Consider the following 24,032-nt stretch of genomic DNA (forward strand, 5'->3'; position numbering starts at 1 on the left):
ACTTATTCAAAACAAATATAACATTTACATAAGTATTCAGACCTTTACTCAGTACTTTGTTGAAGCACTTTTGGCAGCTATTACAGCCTTGAGTCTTCTTGGGTATGATGCTACAAGCTTAGCACACCTGTGTATGGGGAGTTTCTCCCATTCTTCTCTGCAGATCCTCTCAAGCTCTGTCAGGTTGGATGGGGAGCGTTGCTGCACAGTTATTTTCTGTTCTCTCCAGAGCTGTTCAATCGGGTTCAAGTCCAGGCTCTGGCTGGGCCACTCAGGAACATTCAGAGACTTGTCCCGAAGCCACTCCTCCGTTAGCTGTGTGCTTCAGGTCGAAACCTTCGCCCCCAGTCTGAGGTCGTGCGTGCTCTGGAACAGGTTTTCATTGAGGATCTCTGTACTTTGCTCCGTTCATCTTACCTTCCACTGAAAAATACCCCCACAGCCTGATGCTGCCACCACCATGCTTCACTGTAGGGATGGTGCAAGGTTTCCTCCAGGCGTGATGTTTGGCATTCAGGCTAAAGAGTTGAATCTTGGTTTCATCAGACCATATAATCTTGTTTCTCATGGTCTGAGTCCTTTAGGGTGCCTTCTGGCAAACTCCAAGTGGGTTGTTATGTGCCTTTTACAGAGGAGTAGCTTCTGTCTGGCCACTCTACCATAAAGGCCTGATTGGTGGAGTGCTGCAGAGATGGGTGTCCTGGAAGGTTCTCCCATCTCCACAGGAACTCAAGAGCTCTGTCAGAGTGACCATTGGGTACTTGGTCACCTCCCTGACCAAGGCCCTTCTCCCCTGATTACTCAGTTTGGCAAGGCGGCCAGCTCTAGGAAGAGTCTTGGTGGTACCAAATTTCTTCCATTTAAGAAGTGTTCTGTGTTCTTGGGAGACCTTCAATGCTGCAGAAATGTTTTGGTGTCCTTTCCCAGAACTTCTCATTCAAAGGTTTTTCATTTTTTAAACTATTTTCTACATTGTAGAATAGTGAAGACATCAAAACTAGGAAATGATACATATGGAATCATGTAGTAACCAAAAAAGTGTTAAACAAATCAATATTTTTTAGATTCTTCAAAGTAGCCACCCTTTGCCTTGAGAGCTTTCTACACTCGCAGCAGCTTTACACACTCAAGGTATTGTTCAAATCTGCCTCATGATTTCACAACAAGACTTTCAACAGCTATCAATTGTAATACATTTTATTGAGACATATTTTTGGACAAAACATTATGCTGCTTTGTTTTACAAGCATATTCATTAGCTTGTCTGACACATCAGATGGAAGAGCATGCAAAATCAAGACTGAATGAGTCTTATACTAGCTATCAACATTGCTTTAGCTATGTGAAATGAAACTGAATCAAAAGGGAAATGATGTGCGTTTGCTATGATTGTAAATCCAGGGGTGTTGGGCTGCAGGCACCAAACATACTTTCAAGGACACTCATTTATCGTCAAATTAGCAGTCAGATAATTACTATTGACAGCAATGCTAGAATTCCACATGATCAAGGCTTCGGCCATTTGTTTGACCCAACAGCAACTATAGCAAAATATTTGGTACAAAAATAAGTTTGAACATGGTAGAATAGAAAACAATGTAACCCTTCTGTCGTGTATAACTGTCATGTAATCATGAAAAGGAATACGTGCTCCCTGTTCAAATAATTCACACATGCATCCTTGATCCCTTTGTCCTTCCTTCCTCCTTTCTCTAATCCCTTTTCGCACCTTTCTTAATTATTTTCTCCCTTTCTCTCCTTCATTTCGTCATCCCTTTACTCTCATTCCTTATCTCCTTCCTCAATTTCTCCCCTTCCTTAATTCCTTCCCCCCATCAAGGCAATTACTACAAGCAATATTAATAAATCAAATCCTGGGGCCAGTACTTGCAGGTGCAATGTTACAGAACGTTAACATAGAACTGTATTGTGTAGATCAGGTACAATTGCCTGTCATGTAGAATAGGGAATTGTATCCGCTCTATTAATTTAATTTCTATCTGGTTTCCCCTCACTGAATACACCCCTGCATTCTCCTACATACAATTCTGTTGGATCAGTGAAATCTTTCAGAGGAACAAAGGATCTGTAATTCAGTATAGGAACAAGGCAATGGTTAGGACATTGCTACTACAGCACAATATAGAAAAACACATCCATTTGCAATAATCCTTGTTCTGATATTTATTAATTTGTTTCTCTGTCTTTTTGTGTATTAGTATTCTACTGTTAGGCATTTACTGCACTGCTGGAGCTAAAAACCAAGCATTTCCGCCGCACCTGCTTTAACATCTGCTAATCTGTGTACGTGACAAATAAACTTTATTCAATGTGGGTCTCTAGAACTGTGCACAATGTTTGGTGGAAATGTATTTGAAACTAATTGGGTGTCTTGAATGCGTTTGAAACTGTGTTTCCTGATTGGGTATCATCTATGCTGAACAAAAATATAAAAGACAATTTAATTGATTTTACTGAGTTACAGTTCATATGAGGAAATCGGTCAATTGAAATAAATTCACTAGGCCCGTCTATGGATTTTACATGACTGGGAATACAGATATGCATCTGTTGGTCACATATACCAACAAAAAAAAAATTAGGCTTCATAATGGACCTCAGGATCTCGTCACATTATTTTTGTGCATTCAAATTTCCATCTAAAAAATGCAATTGTGTTCGTTTTCCGTAGCTTATGTCTGCCAATACCATAACCTCACCGCCACCATGGAGCACTCTGTTCACAATGTTGACATCAGCAAACCACTCGCCCACATGTTGGCATGCACGTGGTCTGCGGTTGTCAGGCCGATTGGACATACTGCCAAATTCTCTAATATGACATTGGAGGTGGCTTATAGTAGAGAAATTAACATTCAATTCTCTGGCAACAGCTCTGGTGGACATTCCTGCAGTCAGCGTGCCGATTGCACGTTCCCTCAAAACTTGAGACATATGTGGCATTGTGTTGTGTGACAAAACTGCACGTTTTAGAGTGGCCTTTTATGGTCCTCAGCACAAGGTGCACCTGTGTAATGACTATGCCGTTTCTTGACATGCCACACCTGTCAGGTGGAGGGATCATCTTGGCAAAGGAGAAATGCTCACTAACAGGGAAGTAAAGAAATTTGTACACAACATTTTAGAGAAATAAGCTTTTTTGTGCATATGGAACATTTTGGCGATCTTTGATTTCACCTCATGAAATCATGGGACCAACACTTTACATGTGGTGTTCATATTTTTGTTCAGTGTACATAGAATGTGTTGGATACTCTGTCTCCTGATTGGGTGTGTAAAATGTTTCCTTTCCTCTCTGAAGACCCAGTCCCAGTGAAGTGCCATCGTCCCCATCTGTCCCTTCATTCCAGCTCTGTCGGTGATGTGAGTTTAAGGAATGGGTGTAGAGATTGTAATCACATCATATGGTTGCCCTTCCTTTATTGAAACATATACGCTGAAGGTAAGAAACATTTACATGCCTTCAAATGTCCTTTTCACCTTGTGTAACAACATGGTAATAACAGTTTAAGTAATTAATATGCAGATCCTGATCCATCTATTGCCAGTAAAACAAAAGCGCACATGTACAATCAGGTCTCTGCTATGATATAACTGGACAGGTGGCATCAAATCCACCACAATCTCCCATGCTAATTCTCACCATTCCATTAGAGCAAATGAAGGGGAGGACACCTCTGTATTAGACTATGGAGATACACTCTAAGAGCGAGCCCTAACCTCTGTGTTGTAGTACACAGACCTGTGTGGATCACGAGTGCTCCTCAGCGCTGCCACTGAAGGAGCGGCTGCGGATGTGGTTCCTCAGCTGTTCGATCAACTCTGGGTTCTGATGCTGGATCTGCTGGGCAAACTGCTGACCACTGCAAACAGAGAGAGACCAGGGGAGTTAGAATTGAGTGTTTCTTTACTTATGTACTCCTTGTGTCAGGCAGCTTGTGAAAGAACTAGGATGTAGCATCCTACATCCAATATTTAAAAAATAATCTTCTAAAATAATGTAAAATGTCATGGGAAATTCATGATCATTTAGTCCAAATTAAACCTCACTGATTCTTGACGTGTCTGATGCTTATTTAAATGTGTAATTAGAGCCCTAATGTCAAAAACAGAGAGTCCCTGTGTATGTTACAGTAATAGCACTATGGTGCTGCCGTACGCTTCAATCAGGCTGGAGATGTCCGACAGTCCTCCCACTCCTGCTGCTGGGCCCCCAACTGCATTGGACACCATCCCAGACATACTGCCCACAGAGGGAGAGAACCCCAAAGAGAGTTATAAACATGTGTCACATATGACAAAAAACTTGAAACAAATCCGAGTACAATTGAACAGTAAATCCTACATTCTGACTTTCTTCAAGAAATTATAACAGGATTATGAGTTAGTGGGATGTAGGGTATTTTTGTATAGTAAAACATACATCTAATTTTATCTGTCACATGCTTCGTAGACAACAGGTGGAGACTAACAGTGAAATGCTTACTTACAGGTCCTTTTCCAACAATGCAGAGTTAAAGATAAGATACACATTTTAATAAAAAATTGAAATTACGACACGAGGAATAAATACACGCCAAATAACGAATACAAATAAAGAGTAAAAATAACATGGCTATATACACAAAAGTTTGTGGTCACTTAGAAATGTCCTTGTTTTTTAAAGAAAAGCACATTTTCTGTCCATTAAAATAACATTAAATTGATCAGAAATACAGTGTAGACATTGTTAATTCTGTAAATGACTATTGTAGCTGGAAACTGATTATTTTTTATGGAAACATAGGCGTACAGAGGCCCATTATCAGCAAACATCACTCCTGTGTTCCAATGGCAAGTTGTGTTAGCTAATCTAAATCTATCATTTTAAAAGGCAAATTGATCATTAGAAAACCCTTTTGCAATTATGTTAGCACAGCTGAAAACTGTTGTTCTGATTAACGAAACAATAAAACTGTTCTTCTTTAGACTAGTTGAGTATCTGGAGCATCAGCATTTGTGGGTTCGATTACAGGCTCAAAATGGCCAGAAACAAAGAACATTCTTCTGAAGCTCGTCAGTCTATTCTTGTTCTGAGAAATGAAGGCTATTCCATGCGAGAAATTGCCAAGATCTGCCTAGAAGGCCAGCATCCCGGAGTCGCCTCTTCACTGTTGACGTTGAGACCGGTGTTTTGCAGGTACTATTTAATGAAGCTGCCAGTTGAGTTTCTCAAACTAGACACTAATGTACTTTCCTCTTGCTCAATTGTGCACCGGGGCCTCCCACTCTTTCTATTCTGGTTAGAGCCAGTTCGTGCTGTTCTGTGAAGGGAATAGTACACAGCATTGTACGAGATCTTCAGTTTCTTGACAATTTCTCGCAAATATAGCCTTATATTTTCAGAACAAGAATAGACTGACGAGGCCATTTTGAGCCTGTAATCGAATCCAAATGTTGATGCTCCAGATACTCAACTAGTCTAAAGAAGGACAGTTTTATTGCTTCGTTAATCAGAACAACAGTTTTCAGCTGTGCTAACATAATTGCAAAAGGGTTTTCTAATGATCAATTAGCCTTTTAAAATGATAAGCTTGGAATAGCTAACACTGTGCCATTGGAACACAGGAGTGATGGTTGCTGATAATGGGCCTCTGTACGCCTATGTAGATATTCCATTAAAAATCATCAGTTTCCAGCTACAATAGTCATTTACAACATTAACAATGTCTACACTGTATTTCTGATTTTAAAAAAGTGCTTTCTTTCAAAAGCAAGGACATTTCTAAGTGACCCCAAACTTTTGAACGGTAGTGTATATTGGGAGTAGAAAATAACATGGCTATATACAGGGAGTACCAGTACCAAGTCGATGTGCAGGGGTATGAGGTAATTGAGGTAGCTATGTACTGTACATATACAGTAGGTAGGGGTGATTTTGATGGGCTGTGTCTCGATAGATTCAGTGGGGTGGCTTTCACCTATTTATTCATCCAGATCAGTGCAGATGAAGGAACCGAGATGAGGAAAGGATGCCTCACACTATTGAGCCCCAGCCCTGGGTATGCTGAAACATGCCGAACACTCACAGCTGTTGCACTTGCTGGTTCTGCATCACACTGGCGGCCTGTAAATACACACAAAGCCAATCACCATGTCACCCATTTAAATGTGTGAAAATGACAATTCATTAACAGCGTTGATGGGGAACCAGATGCATTCTCAAGTGGCGTGACTACTTAGTGCTGGTACCTAGTAAAACTATTCATGATTCAGCCCAGCTGCTGCCATGTAGGATTGGAATGCTTATAATGGCATGTACTCTCTGCCTGTCAGGCATTCCGTCAGCCACCCGTTCAATCAACTAGTCATGATCAACGCCTTGAATGTCCCCAGGCCCCTTGACCAGGCCAACTGTGTAAGGTATGCGGTTCATTTTTTTAGGAAGCATTCTCCACTAGTAACTGTATCACAAACACTCATAAAAGAAGTACGAGGAATCTGTGTCTATTATTTGTCGAGACCAGGGATGGCCTTGGCCCTGGAGAGACTGCAATGTGTGTCATACCTGTGTCGAATATAGTATTTATTTTCTTTCAAATATATACAGGTGAGCCTGATTTACTTTTCCGATGTAATAGAACCAATGCATAGTCCCAAAAGTGCATACCCCCACCCCCCGCATCAGGCGTATAAGTGCACCTAAAGTACATGAAGGAAAACAACATCTATTTCCACCCAGGTACAGTGCATTCGGAAAGTATTCAGACCACTTGACTTTTTTCACATTTTGTTATGTTACAGTCTTATTCTAAAATGGATTAAATTTGTGTTTTTTTTTCATCAATCTTTGGTGCAACAAACTTGGCACACCTGTATTTGGAGAGTTTCCCCCATTCTTCCTTGCAGATCCTCTGAAGCTCTGTCAGGTTGAAAGGGGAGCGTCACTACACAGCTATTTCCAGGTCTCTCCAGATGTTCGATCGGGTTCAAGTCCAGGCTCTGGCTGGGCCTCTCAAGGACACTCAGAGACTTCTCCCGAAGCCATTCCTGCGTTGTCTTGGCTGTGCGCTTAGGGTCTTTGTCCGGTTGGAAGGTGAAACTTCCAGTCTGAGGTCCTGAGCGCTCTGGAGCAGGCTTTCATCAAGGATCGCTCGGTTCATCTTTCCCTCGAACCTGACTAGTCTCCCAGTCCATGCTGCTGAAAAATATCCCCACAGCATGATGATGCTGCCACCACCATGCTTCACCGTATGGATGGTGCCAGGTTTCCTCCAGACGTAACGCTAAGCATTAAGGCCAAAGAGTTGAATCTTGGTTTCATCAGACCATAGAATCTTGTTTCTCATGGTCAGAGTCTCTATTAGGTGCCTTTTGGCAAACTCCAAGCTGGTTGTTATGTGCCTTTTACTGAGGAGTATGTCTGGCCACTCTTCCATAAAGGCCTGATTGGTGATGCTGCAGAGATGATTGTCCTTCTGGAAGGTTCTCTCATCTCCACTGGGAAACTCTTGGGCTCTGTCAGAGTGACCATTGGGTTCTTGGTCACCTCCCTGACCAAGGCCCTTCTCCCCCGACTGCTCAGTTTGGCCAGCTCTAGGAAGAGTCTTGGTGGTTCCAAAGTTCTTCCATTTAAGAATGATGGAGGCCACCATGTTCTTGGTGACCTTCAATGCTGCAGACACTTTTTGGTACCCTTCCTCAGATCTGTGCCTCGACGCAATCCTTCTCGGAGCTCTACGGATAATTCCTTCGACCTCATGGCTTGGTTTTTGCTCTGACATGCACTGTCAACTATGGGACCTTATATAGACAGATGTGTGGCTTTCCAAATCATATCAAATCAATTGAATTTACCACAGGTGGACTCCAATCATGTTGTAGGAACATCTCAAAGATGATCAATGGAAACAGGATGCACCTGAGCTCAAAAAAAGTATAGACCTGTTTTCACTGTCATTATGGAGTATTGTGTGTAGATTGATGAGAATTTGTATTTATTTAATCAATTTTAAAATATGGCTGTAACGTAACACAATGTGGGGAAGGGGTCTGAATACTTTCTGAATGCACTGTACATGTTGTGTGCAGGTGTTTGTTCCAGCCCAGCACTAATTATAGTCTTACCATGCTGATGAAGGCAGGGTTGTTGATGAGGCTGGCCATGTCAAATCCCAGTCCCGTAGCTATCTATAACAAGCAAACAGTCAAAGGCTTCATTTTGTATTTATTATGAATCCCTATTAGCTGCTGCCTAGCAAAGCATGTGTGTATAGTACGTTTGTTATCGTGTGTGTGTGTATACGTGTGCCTGTGCCTGTGTGTGGGTGTCTCTTCACAGTCCATAAGATGTATTTTTATCAGTTTCTTCAATCTGATTTTACTGCTTGCATGAGTTACTTGATGTGGAATACACAGTTGAAGTCAGAAATGTACATATACTTAGGTTGGAGTCATTAAAACTCATTTTTTCAACCACTCCACAAATTTCTTGTTAACAAACTAGTTTTGGCAAGTCGGTTGGACATCTACTTTGTACATGACATATGACAATCTTACCAACAATTGTTTACAGACAGCTTATTTCACTTATAATTTACTGTTTCACAATTCCAGTGGGTCAAAAGTTTACATACACTAACACGGTGCCTTTAAACAGCTTGGAAAATTCCATAAAATAACGTCATGGCTTTAGAAGCTTCTGACAGGCTAATTGACATAATTTGAGTCAATTGGAGGTGTACCTGTGGATGTATTTCAAGGCCTACCTTCAAACTCAGTGCTTCTTTGCTTGACATCATGGGAAAATCAAAAGAAATCAGCCAAGATCTCAGAAAAAAATTGTAGACCTCCACAAGTCTGGTTCATCCTTGGGAGCAATTTCCAAATGCCTGAAGGTACCACGTACATCTGTACAAACAATAGTACGTAAGTATAATCACCTTGGGACCATGCAGCCATCATACCGCTCAGGAAGGAGATGTGTTCTGTCTCCTACAGATTAATGTACTTTGGTGCAAAAAGTGCAAATCAATCCCAGAACAACAGCAAAGGACCTTGTGAAGATGCTGGAGGAAAGAGGTACAAAAGTATCTATATCCACAGTAAAATGAGTCCTATATCGACATAACCTGAAAGGTCGCTCAGCAAGGAAGAAGCCACTGTTACAAAACCGTCATAAAAAAGCAAGACTATGGTTTGCAACTGCACATGGGGACAAAGATCCTACTTTTTGGAGAAATGTCCTCTGGTCTGATGAAACAAAAATAGAACCGTTTGGCCATAATGACCATCGTTATGTTTGGAGAAAAAAAGGGGATGCTTGCAAGCCGAAGAACACCATCCCAACCGTAAAGCACAGGGGTGGCAGCATCATGTTGTTGGGGTGCTTTGCTGCAGGAGGGACTGGTGCACTTCACAAAAGAGATGGCATCATGACAAAGTAAAATTATGTGGATATATTGAGCAACATCTCAAGACATTAAAGCTTGGTAGAAAATGGGTTCCAAATGGACAATGACCCCAAGCATACTTACAAAGTTGTGGCAAAATGTCTTAAGTACAACAAAGTCAAGGTATTGGAGTGGCCATCACAAAGCCCTGACCTCAATCCTATAGAAAATATGTGGGCAGAACTGAAAAAGTGTGTGCGAGCAAGGAGGCCTACAAACCTGACTCAGTTACACCAGCGCTGTCAGGAGGAATGGGCCAGAATTCACCCAACTTATTGTGGGAAGCTTGTGGAAGGCTACCCACAACGTTTGACCCAAGTTAAACAATTTAAAGGCAATGCTACCAAATACGAATTGAGTGTATGTAAACGTCTGACCCACTAGGAATGTGATGAAATAAATAAAAGCTGAAAGAAATCATTCTCTCCACTATTATCCTGACATTTCACACCATAAAGTGGTGATCCTAACTGACCTAAAACAGGGAATATTTACTTGGATTAATTGTCAGGAATTGTGAAAAACTAAGTTTAAATGTATTTGGCTAAGGTGTATGTAAACCTCCAACTTCAACTGTATATTTGAGAATATTCAAATAGCCAGCCTTTTCCTTGATGACAGCTTTGCATACTCTTGGCATTTTCACAACCAGCTTCACCTGGAACGCATTTGTAACTGTCTTGAAGGAGTTCCCACAAATTCTGAGCGCTTGTTGGCTGCTTTTCCTTCACTCTGCGGTCTGACTCATCCCAGACCATCTCAATTTGGTTGAGGTTGGGGGATAGTGGAGGGCAGGTCATCTGATGCAGCACTCCATTACTCCCCTTCTTGGTAAAATAGCACTTACATAGCCTGGAGGTGTGTTGGGTCATTATACTGTTGAAAAACAAATGATAGTCCCACTAAGCCCAAACCAGATAGGAAGTGCAGAATGCTGTGATCACCATGCTGCTTAAGTGTGCCTTGAATTCTAAATAAATCACAGACAGTGTCACCAGCAAAGTACCCCCACACCACAACACCTCCTCCATGCTCTATGGTGGGAAATACACTACGGAGATCATCCATTCACCCACATCGCGTCTCACAAACACACAGCGGTTGGAACCAAAAATCTCACATTTCTACAGGTCCAATGCCCATTGCTTGTGTTTCTTAGCCCAAGCAAGTCTCCTTTAGTAGTGGTTTATTTGCAACAATTCGCCCATGAAGGCCTGATTCACAAAGTCTCCTCTGAACAGTTGATGTTGCGATGTCTGTTACTTGAACTCTGTGAAGCATTTATTTGGGCTGCAATTTCTGGGGCTGGTAACTAATGAACTTATCCTTTGCAACAGAGGTAACTCTGGCGGTCCTCATGAGAGCCAGTTTCATCATAGCGATTGCACTTGAAGAAACTTTAAAAGTTCTTGAAATGTTCCGTATTGACTGACCTTCATGTCTTAATGTAATGATGGACTGTCGTTTCTCTTTTCTTATTTGAGCTGTTCATGGACATAGCCCTATTTGGTAAAATACCATTTCAGTATACCCCCCCCCACCCCCCACCCCACCTTGTCACCACACAACTGATTGGCTCAAACGCATTAAGAAGGAAAGAAATTACACAAATGAACTTTTAAGAAGGCGCACCTGTTAATTGAAATGCATTCCAGGTGACTACCTCATGAAGGTGGAAAAGAGAATGTCAATAGTGTGCAAAGCTGTCATCAAGGCTAAGGGTGTCTATTTGAAGAATCTCAAATCTCAAATATATTTATTTATTTATTTAACACTTTTTTGGTTACTACATGATTCCATATGTGTTATTTCATAGTTTTGATGTCTTCACTATTATTTTACAATGTAGAAAATAGTAAAAATAGAAAAACCCTTGAATGAGTAGTTGTCGGACAAGATAAATCCGTCTGTAGGTTCAGTATGATATAATTTTGTACCACTGCTAAAAGCAGGAATATTCAATGTGTCTGATAAAGCTGTTGACACAATTGGGATATCTTGACATACTTGAATACCCGTGGGATATAAGATACACATGTAATATTACATGAAGAAATCTAGAGTTGTAAATGTAAAAACATGTAAAAACATGTAAATAAAGTGTCCATTATTGGAGCTGTAGTGACAGTATTTGTAGGGGAGTAATGATATATTATTACATGTGTTTTTTTTAGATTGACCTTCAGATATGAAATCACACAAGGAGGTAAAACAGCACTACTTACAGGACTGACTGTCTCTGTTTGCTTCTGCTCAGCAATCTTCAGGTTGGATTTGTAGGTGTCGTTCTCTGGATCTAACACCAGAGCTTTCTTAAAGTAGGAGATGGCCTCTGGGTACTTATTCATAGCAGTAAATGCCAATCTAGAGACACACAGGGAATAAGAGACATTGGAGAAGTGCAGTCAATTTAACTCCAGAGCAAAACAAAAAAGCTATTTTCAAGCCAAATTTTTGCATTATCATTAGATACTGCTATTGCTCTGTAAACAAAGTTCCAAAAAGCAATACCATATTCCTCAAATGATACATGACTAGACATTGTAAACAACATTTCCACTACCCTCCCATGTCTAACTCACCCCATTCTCCCATAGGCTTTACTGTAGCTGGGGTCGATCCCTATGGCCCTCTCACAGTCCCCCGTTGCTTCTGTGTAGTTACCCAGTCTACTGTGGGCGGCAGCCCTGCGGTGATGACAACAGCAGCAGCAGCCAGACGCTCAGGTTTATTTACTTGCACTCAGATCAATAAGGCAGGCACATGCAAAGGCTGCAGCAGCCGTGTGCCTGTCTAGTAGTCTGGTTCACCAGATGTGTACGCAACTATGTCTTTCAGCTCAGACAGTGCTGTAACTGTGACTGCATTATCTACGTATAGTATAAGAATAACATGAGTTATTGTCACAGTTGTACACAATAATTACCAATATAGTTGGTATGAAAACACAATAGATACAGATGTTGTGTTGTGTTATATATTTCTCATTTGAATACAGTGTTGATACTTCTCCATTTCAGAAGCGGTTGTGTGTACCTGTTACAGTAGTAGACAGCGTTTCGGAGGTCCAGATGGATGGCTTTTGAGTAGCATTCCACCGCACAGCTGTAGTTCTCCTCTTTCATGTGATTATTCCCTGAAAATGAACTGCCGTTTTAGTTCAGCCTGATAATCAGGTTACGTCTACTGTCAGATTTTAACGACAACATTTACAAAACGATGTCAATCTGAAGGAAAACGGAAGTGCACTTAAACTGAGTTTGCACTCATCCAAAGTGTATTTATCATACGTCTACACTACATATTAAAACAGTGCCAGGTACCTTCATTCTTCAGTTGTTCTGCCCTCTCGGTGTCTTCTGGTGATGGGGACGTCTCTGGTGACACCGGGTTATTCTGATCATTCTGAGGAAAATACAATGACAGATAAAGTAAGATATCAATAAAGCCTAATATACATTATACATCATCTTAGTTTACTGATTGTGGAGGTTACTGATTTGAGAATGATTGATGAACTGCACACAGACAAGTTAATGTTGTAGTTAAGGTAAAAGAGTTTGAAATAAGGTAGAGAATCAGAGAGTAACCCCACCTTGAGGAGAGAATTGAGGAATATTTCAGTGAGAGGTTGTGGTGCTGCGAGATGACAGTCACTGGAGTTGATCTTGAAGGTGGTCTCCAAACATTGTATTGCAACTACAAGGGGGGAAAAATGCGTTGTAATAACACAATAGTCAACACTGAGCTCTTTATTTTATTGTTATACCGGTAACTGCCAAAATAAAAGGAAAGCGGTTTTAAGAAACGTTGTGATCGAACAGCGATCCTAAGCTGATCTACCTTCGAGGCTTTCCTGCTCATCGGAATTCAAAGCGCCACAGTGAGTTTGATCTCGCAGAAACTGCACAATAGAGAATGCCAAGCGCTTCTCCACTGCCATTGTGCTGCAAAAAAAACATAATACAGCATTTAGGGATACATGGAATAGAATCCCACACAGTGAGAGGTTGTAGCGTTCATTCAAACTAGAATAAGCGTCACAAATGTGATTTTTTTTTACGACGGTTCTATTGTTATTGGACTCCCTTACGGTATGATTAGCTCAAGCCACTGTAATGTGGTACATTGGAGCCAAGTTGATAATACATTGCACCAAATATAATACAATACTGCCTGTGGTAAGATGCAGGTCTGTTTCCAAGACAACTCAAGAGGGAAGTTGAGTGTGTGTATAAGCCATTCTGTATGATTAAGGGAAAGGGGGATACCTAGTCAATTGTACCAATGAATGCCTTCAATTGAAATGTGTTTTACAGTTCAGTAATCATGATTCCTTCAGATTATTCAACATAATTCAGATTTCAATGTGATACACATTTTTAGCGCGGGGATTTGGTCGTCTTTTCATATCTATTGTCTACTCATTTTAATTTGGGATGGTGAAACATATTTACAATACTAATACTGATGGTCTTGCATTACTGCACAGTAGTACTGCATAAACATCAAGCACAACCAGGTGTGCCATTATAAATGATCCATAACCTACACAACAGGGAACCCATGTTACCCATATTATTAGATATGAGAATATGGGCTATGTCTTGACATTGCACTGAAATAAATTATGACACAATCAATGTTTGGAATGGCATAATACAAAACATACATTTGAATGAATTACCTCTATTGTATCATTGACAGCTTTGCGACCATGCATAATTGTAAAACCCTAAAGTGTATCATCATGCTTGTTTGACATTTCAAAGCAAGGCAACTCTAGCCCTCTGTTCTGTTGACATCGGCCTCATAACAAAAGATGTAGTGATGACATGGGATGATGCGGTGTAGCTGCTAATGCCAGTAGGGACTTGAGATTTTCATCCCATGTCAACCTAATGCATCCCTATCTGAAGTAAATAGCAGTCTTTGATGACAGACATTTATTTATCATTTACATAGCGTGTCCAAATACATTATCTTCCCTGATCATCACCGACAATGCGTCTCTCTACCCATGCAGTGCAGTCTGCAACCTATAATGGCAGAGCATCGCTATCATAAAGCTGCCTATACAAGGGAGAAAAGCAAAGCCAACTCCACTGCTCATTCCTATCCTTCTAAATGTAGTACTGTAACATTGTAAATAACAACATTGAGCCAAGGGATGCCATTCGACGACCCCGCCCAGTGCGCCCACCTACCTGAGATATTTTGCAGCTGTCCCTGCTATCGCGTCATGAGAACTTCTCTGATTGATCGCATCTCTGGCGCCTGCGCATTTACAACGGAAGTAAACCGATTCAGTGGCACTACTACTAGCACCACTGGAGCTGTGAAGGAGAGAGGTTGAATAAGAGAGGGTTTTGCGAATTGCACGTAGAAAACGTCATGAACTTGCTGCTATCTTTAAAAAAAACGTTTTTTTTATTTTTTCTCTTTTAAAAACAAATCAATACATAAAGCACATAAGGGAACACAAGCATACATAGATTACAAACAATGGACAATCGAGCTAGGTTCAATTTATTTTTGTAGGATACGAAAATGTGGTTTTCTGTTTGTAAATTTACATTTGTGTATATGAAATTTGGTCAAAAGAATAATGAAATTAATTACATAAAAATGATTCCGCTTATTTCTATTGTATGTAAAGAATCCAAACAGTACATCTCTCCACAATAGTGTAAAATCTTCATAAATGTATTAAATTATAAACCTACTGATGTCTTGCCACAGTTTTCTTACATGCATACAATGCCAAAAAAGATGCAAAACTGTTTCTGGGTGGTCATTACAAAAGGAGCCATTTGAGTTGATGTTTTCCTTAAACTTCTTCATATGGTGGTTGGCAGGAAAATATTTATGAATAATTTTAAAGGAAACTTACTTAATTTTGTTAACAAGTAGGTATGTGTGTGGCAACATCCAAACTTTTTTCCAACAGATATTATCAATAAATCCATTCCAATAAGGCATGACATAAGGTATAGATACAACATCCTGCTGAAACAAGGATCGTGTCGCTCTGTTGTTGAATGGACCAAAAGAGAAACAAATCTTTCCTACTGTTGTTGAATGGACCAATAAAAGAGAAACAAATCTTTCCTACTGATGAGTCAACAGGGTCAATAGAAGGTAGGCTCTGAGGGTCAGGTCTTTCCTACTGATGAGTCAACAGGGTCAATAGAAGGTAGGCTCTGAGGGTCAGGTCTTTCTTACTGATGAGTCAACAGGGTCAATAGAAGGTAGGCTCTGAGGGTCAGGTCTTTCCTACTGATGAGTCAACAGGGTCAATAGAAGGTAGGCTCTGAGGGTCAGGTCTTTCCTACTGATGAGTCAACAGGGTCAATAGAAGGTAGGCTCTGAGGGTCAGGTCTTTCCTACTGATGAGTCAACAGGGTCAATAGAAGGTAGGCTCTGAGGGTCAGGTCTTTCCTACTGATGAGTCAACAGGGTCAATAGAAGGTCGGCTCTGAGGGTCTTGACACGTTCCTGAATAATAAAGCAACCCCTGAGGGAATGGCATCTAAAACAATTGCAAAATCTTTAGGTGTTACAGGGACCTTGTAAAGTGATAAGAATTCTTTATAACTGAGTAAAAGACCCTCTGCATTTACCAGTTGGCTCACCAATAGGATATTATTTCTGAACCAATATTCTAAAAACAGAGAGGTATTTTTATACAATATATCCCAATTATTCCATATATAATATCTGTGTGGAGAAAAATTGTGTTTATAAATTAAGGACCATGACAAGAAAACCTGCCGATGAAAAGCAGAAAGTTTCACTGGAACTTTGTCAATATTATAATTGCAAAACATTTACATTTACATTTACAACATGAAGTTAAGGCCACCAAAAGTAGAGAAGACACTTGAATGGACCAAACAGAGCCAATTTATGACATAGCCTGCCATCATCTTACTGGTAACCAGGCCTGTAACCACTTGCTTCACTGATACATGTTGTGGGATCAGTTGTCAGTCATTTGGTAAATTAATCAGAGTGTTAGTGGCGATCATGTGAAAGTCTTGAAGGCCATTAATAAAAGCAAATATCATCTGGCATGAAGTATTAAACAGTCTATCTCCGAACACAATCTTTGCTTTAAAAAAGACTGGTGCTATTAAGTTTAAGTATGGGTTTGTATGATGGTTAAAGCTTAAGATAAATATATCCGAGCATTTCAGTATATTTCCTAGAATTTACAGTATTTCAAGTGAATTAAATCACATTGAGGTTATATAAAATGTACAAAAAGTTGCAAATGTAATGTCATGCACATTATTTTTTGGGGAGTTACTTGTAATAATTCTATTTTGTCTCCAGAATGTCTGGTTTTAAACCCAGTGTGAGATAGACCCTGCTGGTGTTACCTCGGCAGACTGCAACAACGGGAATACCCTGAGATGGGACCGGGCCCCAGATCAAGAACATGACAGGGAGCCTGGTTCAGAGGATCAAACAAGTCTACGACGACATCGGATCTCTGGATATAGAACAGGTGTCCATTGAAAACACCTTCAAAGTACTGGCCAGTGCCAAATTAGAATATGCAGAGACAATATTGTCTGACCTTGGCCACACTGATCTATGTTGATCAAAAGGTCACAAATGTGTTTTTAATGTTAAAACTTAAGAGAGAAAACAAACGTTTTTATATGGAGATGTCTCTCAAGTCACATGTTTATACAGTAATTACTCATTTTAGGCAACACTTCTGCTCCAGTTGTTTGACCATAATCCTCCTTTTGTTTCTTCCCTGGTCCACTAATGTATAATGTATTTATATAGTCTACTCTGGACCAGTTGAATATGTCACCTTTATCTTGCCTGCATTTGTTCCACAGCACAGCGCCATGTTCTGGATGTCCCCCAGTACATGTAGCCAACAAGAAGCTGTCTGACTTTGAAGTGCAGACGAGTATGAGGGACGACGTGTTTCAGAGAGTTGTTGCCTAGACGTTACAACATACCAACAACATACTATACTAACTAGGTAATGGTAGATTCAGCGATATGACGTAATGCAGAAAGTAAATAGCATATTGAGTCAATTTCCGCAACAACTAAGAACGTTGAAGAGCAAGGTTCAACTTCTCTGCTGTTTTGGTTCCCTCCTACCATGCTGTAAACAGCGTGAAGCGAACATGTGCACATACTGTGTGTGACTGTGTGAGACTTTCTCATCTCGCTCATCTCAATATCTCCGGTGCTGTTCGTAGCAACGTCATTTCGCTGAGTCTATATTTACAGATTAAGATTAACCCATTTTGAATGTTATATTGTTTTTCTGCATCTCTGAGCGATGTTCTGTCGATTTCTGGGGTAATTTTGTTTTCATGTATATTTGAGCTATTGCTGTTCAAGCAGGCATCATTTCACCATACCGATGATGCAAAGCTCGTCATAGCGGCTGTATATCTGCCTGCTTGAACGGCAATAGCTCAGATACACATGAAAACATGAAATGACCCCCAACATTGCTCAGAAATGCCCCAAAATTATATAACATTCAAAATGGGTGAATCCTTCCTTTAAGTACCTATGAACTAACTATTATTATAAGTACAATATGCACATACACACATAGCCAAAATAATTTGATAAAAAATGGAGCAGGAGTAAAATCATTTTTATTTTGAGGTGTTACGTTGTTGGCTTTGGCTAGAGTTCATTCATTCTAAATGTGCCCTCATTTGATACCACTGGTTTATATTTAGCCTACAGTTGTAATTTGACCTGATTACGGTCTGGCAGCAGCTGATGCCAAGTGGCTTGATCCTGGTTAAAACCCCTGTTACTCCACTGACTATCATGTTCACATATCATACATACTCAACTAGTCATCAACATAATGAAACGTTATGTCATTATCAATCAAATTATTTGGATTAATCATCTGGAAGAGGGTGTACTGCCAAAGCACTGAGAGGAGACAGTGTTCTCTCCAGACTATTTATTACCCTTTGTACTTAAAGGACAACTCCACCAATAAACTATTAGTCCATTGCTGATATAGGCCCATAATGTTTGGCATTTTAGCAATTACGTTTTCAAGATACAGTGCATTCAGAAAGTATTCAGACCCCTTGACTTTTTCCTAATTTTGTTATGTTATAGCCTTATTAAAAAAATGTATGAAATATTTTTTTCCCTCGTCAATCTACACACAATACCTCATAATGACAAAGCGAAAACAGGTTTTCAGAAATGTTTGCAAATTTATTACAAATAAAAACCTTATTTGCATAAGTATTCAGACCCTTTGCTATGAGACTCGAAAACTGAGCTCAGGTGCATCCTGTTTTCATTGATCATGCTTGAGATACTTCTACAACTTGATTGGAGTCCACCTGTGGTAAATTCAATTGATTGGACATGATTTGGAAAGGCACATACCTGTCTATATAAGGTTCCACAGTTGACAGTGCATGTCAGAGCAAAAACCAAGCCATGAGGTCAAAGGACAGGATTGTGTCGGCACATATATCAGGAATGGTACCAACAAATTTCTACAGCATTGAAGGTCCCCAAGAACACAGTGGCCTCATTCTTAAATGGAAGAAGTTTGGAACCACCAAGACTCTTCACAGAGCTGGCCGCCTGGCCAAACTGAGCAATCGGGGGAGAAGGGCCTTGGTCAGGGAGGACCTGATGGCATCTCTGACAGAGCTTCTCTGTGGAGATGGTAGAACCTTCCAGAAGGACAATCATCTCTGCATTACTCGACCAATCAAGCCTTTATGGTAGAGTGGCCGAACGGAAGCCACTCCTCAGTGAAAGGCACATGACAGCCCGCTTGGAGTTTGCCAAAAGGCACATAAAGACTCAGACCATGAGAAACAAGATTGAACACTTTGGCCTGAATATCAATCGTCACGTTTGGAGGAAACCTGACACTATCCCTATGGTGGTGGCAGCATCATGCTATGGGGATGCTTTTCAGCGGCAGGGAAACTAGTCAGGATCCAGGGAAAGATGAACATAGCAAAGTACAGATATCCTTGATGAAAACCTGCTCCAGAGTGTTCAGGACCTCAGTATGGGGTGAAGGTTTATCTTCCAACAGAATAACGATCCTAAGCACACAGCCAAGACAATGCAGGAGTGGCTTCGGGACAAATCTCTGAATGTTCTTGAGTGGCCCAGCCAGAGCCTGGACTTGAACCCGATCGAACATCTCTGGAGAGACCTGAAAATAGCTGTGCAGCGACGCTCCCCATTCAAACTGACAGAGCTTGAGAGGATCTTCAGAAAAGAATGGGAGAAACTCCCATTGTAGTGCTTGTAGTGCCATACCTAAGACTCAAGGCTGTAATTTCTGCCAAATGTGCTTCAACTAAGTACTGAGTAAAGGGTTTGAATACTTATGTAAATTTTATATTTCCGTTTTTAATTGTAATACATTTGCAAACATTAAAAAAACACGTTTTTGCTTTGTCATTTTGGGGTATTGTGTGTAGCTTTATGAGGGGAAAATGAATTTAAAATGTTTTAGAATAAGGCTGTAACGTAACAAAATGTTGAAAAAAAACCTTCCGATATACAGAAATACAGCCGTCATGATGCCTTTTGCACTTGGACTAATGAAACAAATACCAAAATATAATTTGTCTTTAAGTAGCTTCAATGAGTCCAGATGAAGTCCTAACTGTCACATGGCCCTGGAAGCTGTCTAGGTACTGCTCCAACGCCTGCCTGAGGTGGACACCTGGCGGACTGACAGAACTACACACACACACACACATACAAAAATTGCACCACAGTTCAATGGGACAGATGATAAATATTGAATATGCTGCCAACTTGGTACAAGTGCATCCTCAGAGAGTGGTCTGATGTTTTCTTGCAGGAGAAGCAGCTGGACACTCTAATGCCTGAGGCCAAGAGATTCTTAGACCGTCCTATCACATTAGGGAAGAGAAAATTATTGCTTTTTTCAAAGGATATACAGAAGGTGATACAAGCTTTGGAGTTTCATATACTGTACATAAGGGACAGGATTTCTCAGTGGCACTTAAGTGTTGAAGACAACACCATTTTGGGGTGAAGATTTGAAATGTGGCTGTTATGTGGTTTGCAGAGCTAAAAATGTAATGGTCTACACTTTTCAACACTGTAGAGTTCTCATACCAATGTGACTATTTTTTCTCGCTCGTGGAAATCATACGATTGTCAAAACTCAGTGAACTCTCAATCAACTTCAACCAAAATCTGAATGCCGTAGAAACAACGACTAACATTCAGTGAAAACAAACTAAGCAGAACCAGAACTAAAAGAAATGAAAGAACTATTCATGATTGTCCTTCATACACTGAGTGTACAGAACATTAGGAACACCTGTTATTTCCATGGCAGACTGTCCAGGTGAATCCAGGTGAAAGCTATGATCCCTTATTGATGTCACCTGTTAAATCCACTTCAATCAGTGTAGAAGAATTGGAGAAGACAGGTTAAATAATTATTTGTAAGCCTTGAGACAATTGGAGACATGGATTGTGTATGTGTGCCGTTCAGAGGGTGAATGGTCAAGACAAAATATTTAAGTGCCTTTGAGCGGGTTAAGGTAGTAGGTTCCAGGTGCACTGGTTTGAGTAGGTCAAGAACTGCAACGCTGCTGGGTTTTTCACGCTCAGGCTGTTCTGAGAGCAAAAGGGGGTGCAATTCAATTATTAGGAAGGTGTTCCTAATGTGTTGTCCTCTGTGTATATCCTTGTAGTCATATCCTTGTCATGTATTCTTCATTTATCCTTACCATGTTCTCAGAATATTTGGGTTTTGACTCTTGCTTTTTAGTGGATAGCTATCTGAATGGGCTGGAGAAGACAGCGGACAGGCATTACAAGGTGACTGGCATACCCTCACCACTATCCTCTGATGCCATTCTTTGGACACTATGTTAACAAACCTCCAGACGAGCTTCAACGCCATACAACTCTCCTTCCGTTGTCTCAAACTGCTCATAAATGCAAGTGATACTAAATGCATGCTCTTCAACCGATCGCTGCCCGCACCTGCCTGCCCATCTAGCATCACTACTCTGGACGGTTCTGGCTTGTGGACAATTACAAATACCTAGGTGTCTCGTTAGACTGTAAACGCTCCTTCCAGACTCACAATAAGCATCTCCAATTCAAAATTAAATCTAGAATCGGCTTCCTATTTTGCAACAAAGCATCCTTCACTCATGCTGCCAAACATACCCTTCGTAAAACTGACCATCCTACTGATCCTCGACTTCGACGATGTCATTTAAAAAATAGCCTCCAACACTCTACTCAACAAATTGGATGCAGTCTAGTCTATCACAGTGACATCCGTTTTGTCACCAAAGCCCCATATACTACCCATCATTGTGACCTGTACGCTCCAGTACTCTGCTGCCAATGACTGGAACAAACTGCAAAAATCACTGAAACTGGAGCCTCATATCTCCCCACTAGCTTTAAGCACCAGCTGTCAGAGCAGCTCACAGATCATTGCACCTGTACATAGCCCATCTGTAATATAGCCCATCCAACTACCTCATCCCCATACTGTATTTATCTTGCTCCTTTGCACCCCAATATCTCTACTTGCACATTAATCTTCTGCACATCAAAATCACTCCAGTGTTTAATTGGTATATTGTAATTACTTTGCCACCATGGACTAGTTATTGCCTTACCTCCCTTATCTTACCTCATTTGCCAATTGTCACGGCTCTCGTCGGAATGAGGATCGGAACAAAGCGCAGCGTGGTAAGTGTTCATGATATTTTATTTCTCAAACAAACACTAGAACAAAATAACAAAGTCAAAAACCGAAACAGTTCTGTCAGGTGCAGACACTAAACCGAAACTAACTACCCTCAAAACACAGGTGGGGGGGAAAAAAAGGCTGCCTAAGTATGGTTCCCATTCAGAGACAATGAAAAACAGCTGCCTCTGATTGGGAACCACACTCTGTCAAAAAACAAAGAAATAGAAAACAAAGAAATAAATAACCTAGAATGCCAACCCTAGTCACACCCTGGCCTTACCAAAATAGAGAATAAAAGCCTCTCTATTGACTGTACGTTTGTTCATTCCATGTTTAACTCTGTTGTTGTATGTGTCGAACTGCTTTGCTTTATTCTTGGCCGGATCGCAGTTGTAAATGAGAACTTGTCTCAACTAGTCTACCTGGTTTAATAAAGGTGAAATAAATAAATAAATAAAAATGAAGAGGAAGATGGAGACTGCTTTCCACAGCAGGTGTAAGGAGGTAACCTCCTGCTATTGGTCCACTTGTACTTGTAAAAAGTGATCTACAAATCACATTGATAATAGATTCATGTATTGTTTTATTGTTTGTTTGGTTGGGTGATTGATCTTTTAAGTCTGCAATGTTGATATGCCACTTGGCATCTACTATAACAAAGTTTGGAATTATAAGGGTGCCAAGGGGTGCAGTTCCTTCAGAAATCCAGACACCCTAGAATTATTATTATTTCTTTTTTAAAGTTTATCCATCTATTTCAGGACCATCTATTTCTATCCCCACGACAAGTTTATGCTGTTGAATACCCTTGTTCTCAAGTCTCGAAAATGTATTGATAGAGTTCAGAGAGTTCTCATAGAAGTCAACATGCAGTATTTATGACCATATGTGCCAGACTTTCTGAAAGTTTATTGTTTTACGTCTTGTTGCAGGTTTAACACAGTCATTTTGGAGCAGCTGATTGAGCTGAGGTCAAAGGTGGCACAGCTACTGGCAATGAGTACCCACGCCAAGAATGTACTTGAATACCAACACGTGGCATGCTTTCTGTATTCATGGCCTATCAATAAATCAATGTAGAGCTGTATTACACAGTATTCAGATATAAATGCAATAGATATTTAACAAATATGTAATGTCTTACCAATAGTCAGATCCGGAATATGTTTATGAGTCAGTAGCCTCTGTGCTTCAATAACTTTTCTAGCACTATAATCACAAATTGTGGAAAGAAACTTGAAAATAAAACAGCTAATTGAAATTGAGGTGGCATCCACTCCATTTTGATATAATTTCCATGTCTTCTACTTTACAGCCTCTACTCCGTACTGGACACGGCCACCGGGGAGAAGATTGGCCAGTTCTACTTGAACCAGCATCCCAGATAGTCCAGCTGAAAGGCCACGGAAGAATGAACATCAGCAGGACTGTATGGGGCTATTGGGGCTATAGTTGTGCACTCCTGGTAGGGATGCAGAGCTAGTTGCTTTGTTCGAAGCTTCCATAGCAGATATCATACTATTATGGCTAATTATAAGGTCCAGAGCATGATTCACACCGTGCTTGATTTTGAATCGTTGATCTTGTGTCCTTTCTGCGGGCTCCAGCCCGGCTGTCGGTGGGCTGATGGGAAACGTAGGATGCCGGCGGTGGCCAACCAAGCCTACGAAATGCTTGCCCTCACTGCTGGAGACCTTCTTCCTTGAGTTTGGCCACATCATGCACAAGCTCTGCTCAAGGGTAGGCACATTGGGTGCACATTCAGCACTGACCCTCGACGCAATAATCACCAGCCAGGTCCTGAAAATCGACAGTGTTTTCTAATC

General features: G+C 40.6%; 1 protein-coding gene across 3 annotated transcripts; it reads right to left on the minus strand.

Moving 5' to 3' along the window:
- Positions 1–3,077: 3,077 nt before the first annotated feature.
- Positions 3,078–22,304, minus strand: LOC124007339 (small glutamine-rich tetratricopeptide repeat-containing protein beta-like). Of its 3 annotated transcripts, XM_046317829.1 has the most exons (13): positions 22,147–22,304; positions 14,660–14,788; positions 13,296–13,399; positions 13,048–13,151; positions 12,776–12,857; positions 12,489–12,588; positions 12,035–12,139; positions 11,678–11,816; positions 8,128–8,190; positions 6,090–6,127; positions 4,181–4,264; positions 3,764–3,884; positions 3,078–3,438 (listed from the first exon to the last, which is right to left on the minus strand). In XM_046317829.1, exons 1-12 carry the CDS (start codon positions 22,215–22,217, stop codon positions 3,773–3,775), a joined length of 1,131 nt encoding a protein of 376 aa, XP_046173785.1. In that variant the 5' UTR covers positions 22,218–22,304; the 3' UTR covers positions 3,078–3,438; positions 3,764–3,772. The 3 variants fall into 3 exon arrangements, 2 of the variants coding, with proteins under 2 accessions (XP_046173785.1, XP_046173784.1); XM_046317828.1 differs by having other exon boundaries at positions 3,078–3,884; XR_006833910.1 differs by lacking the exons at positions 3,078–3,438; positions 3,764–3,884 and having other exon boundaries at positions 4,183–4,264; positions 5,982–6,127.
- Positions 22,305–24,032: the final 1,728 nt, after the last annotated feature.

This window comes from Oncorhynchus gorbuscha, linkage group LG20 (assembly GCF_021184085.1).
Source record: "Oncorhynchus gorbuscha isolate QuinsamMale2020 ecotype Even-year linkage group LG20, OgorEven_v1.0, whole genome shotgun sequence".
Classification (NCBI taxonomy): Eukaryota; Metazoa; Chordata; class Actinopteri; order Salmoniformes; family Salmonidae; genus Oncorhynchus; species Oncorhynchus gorbuscha.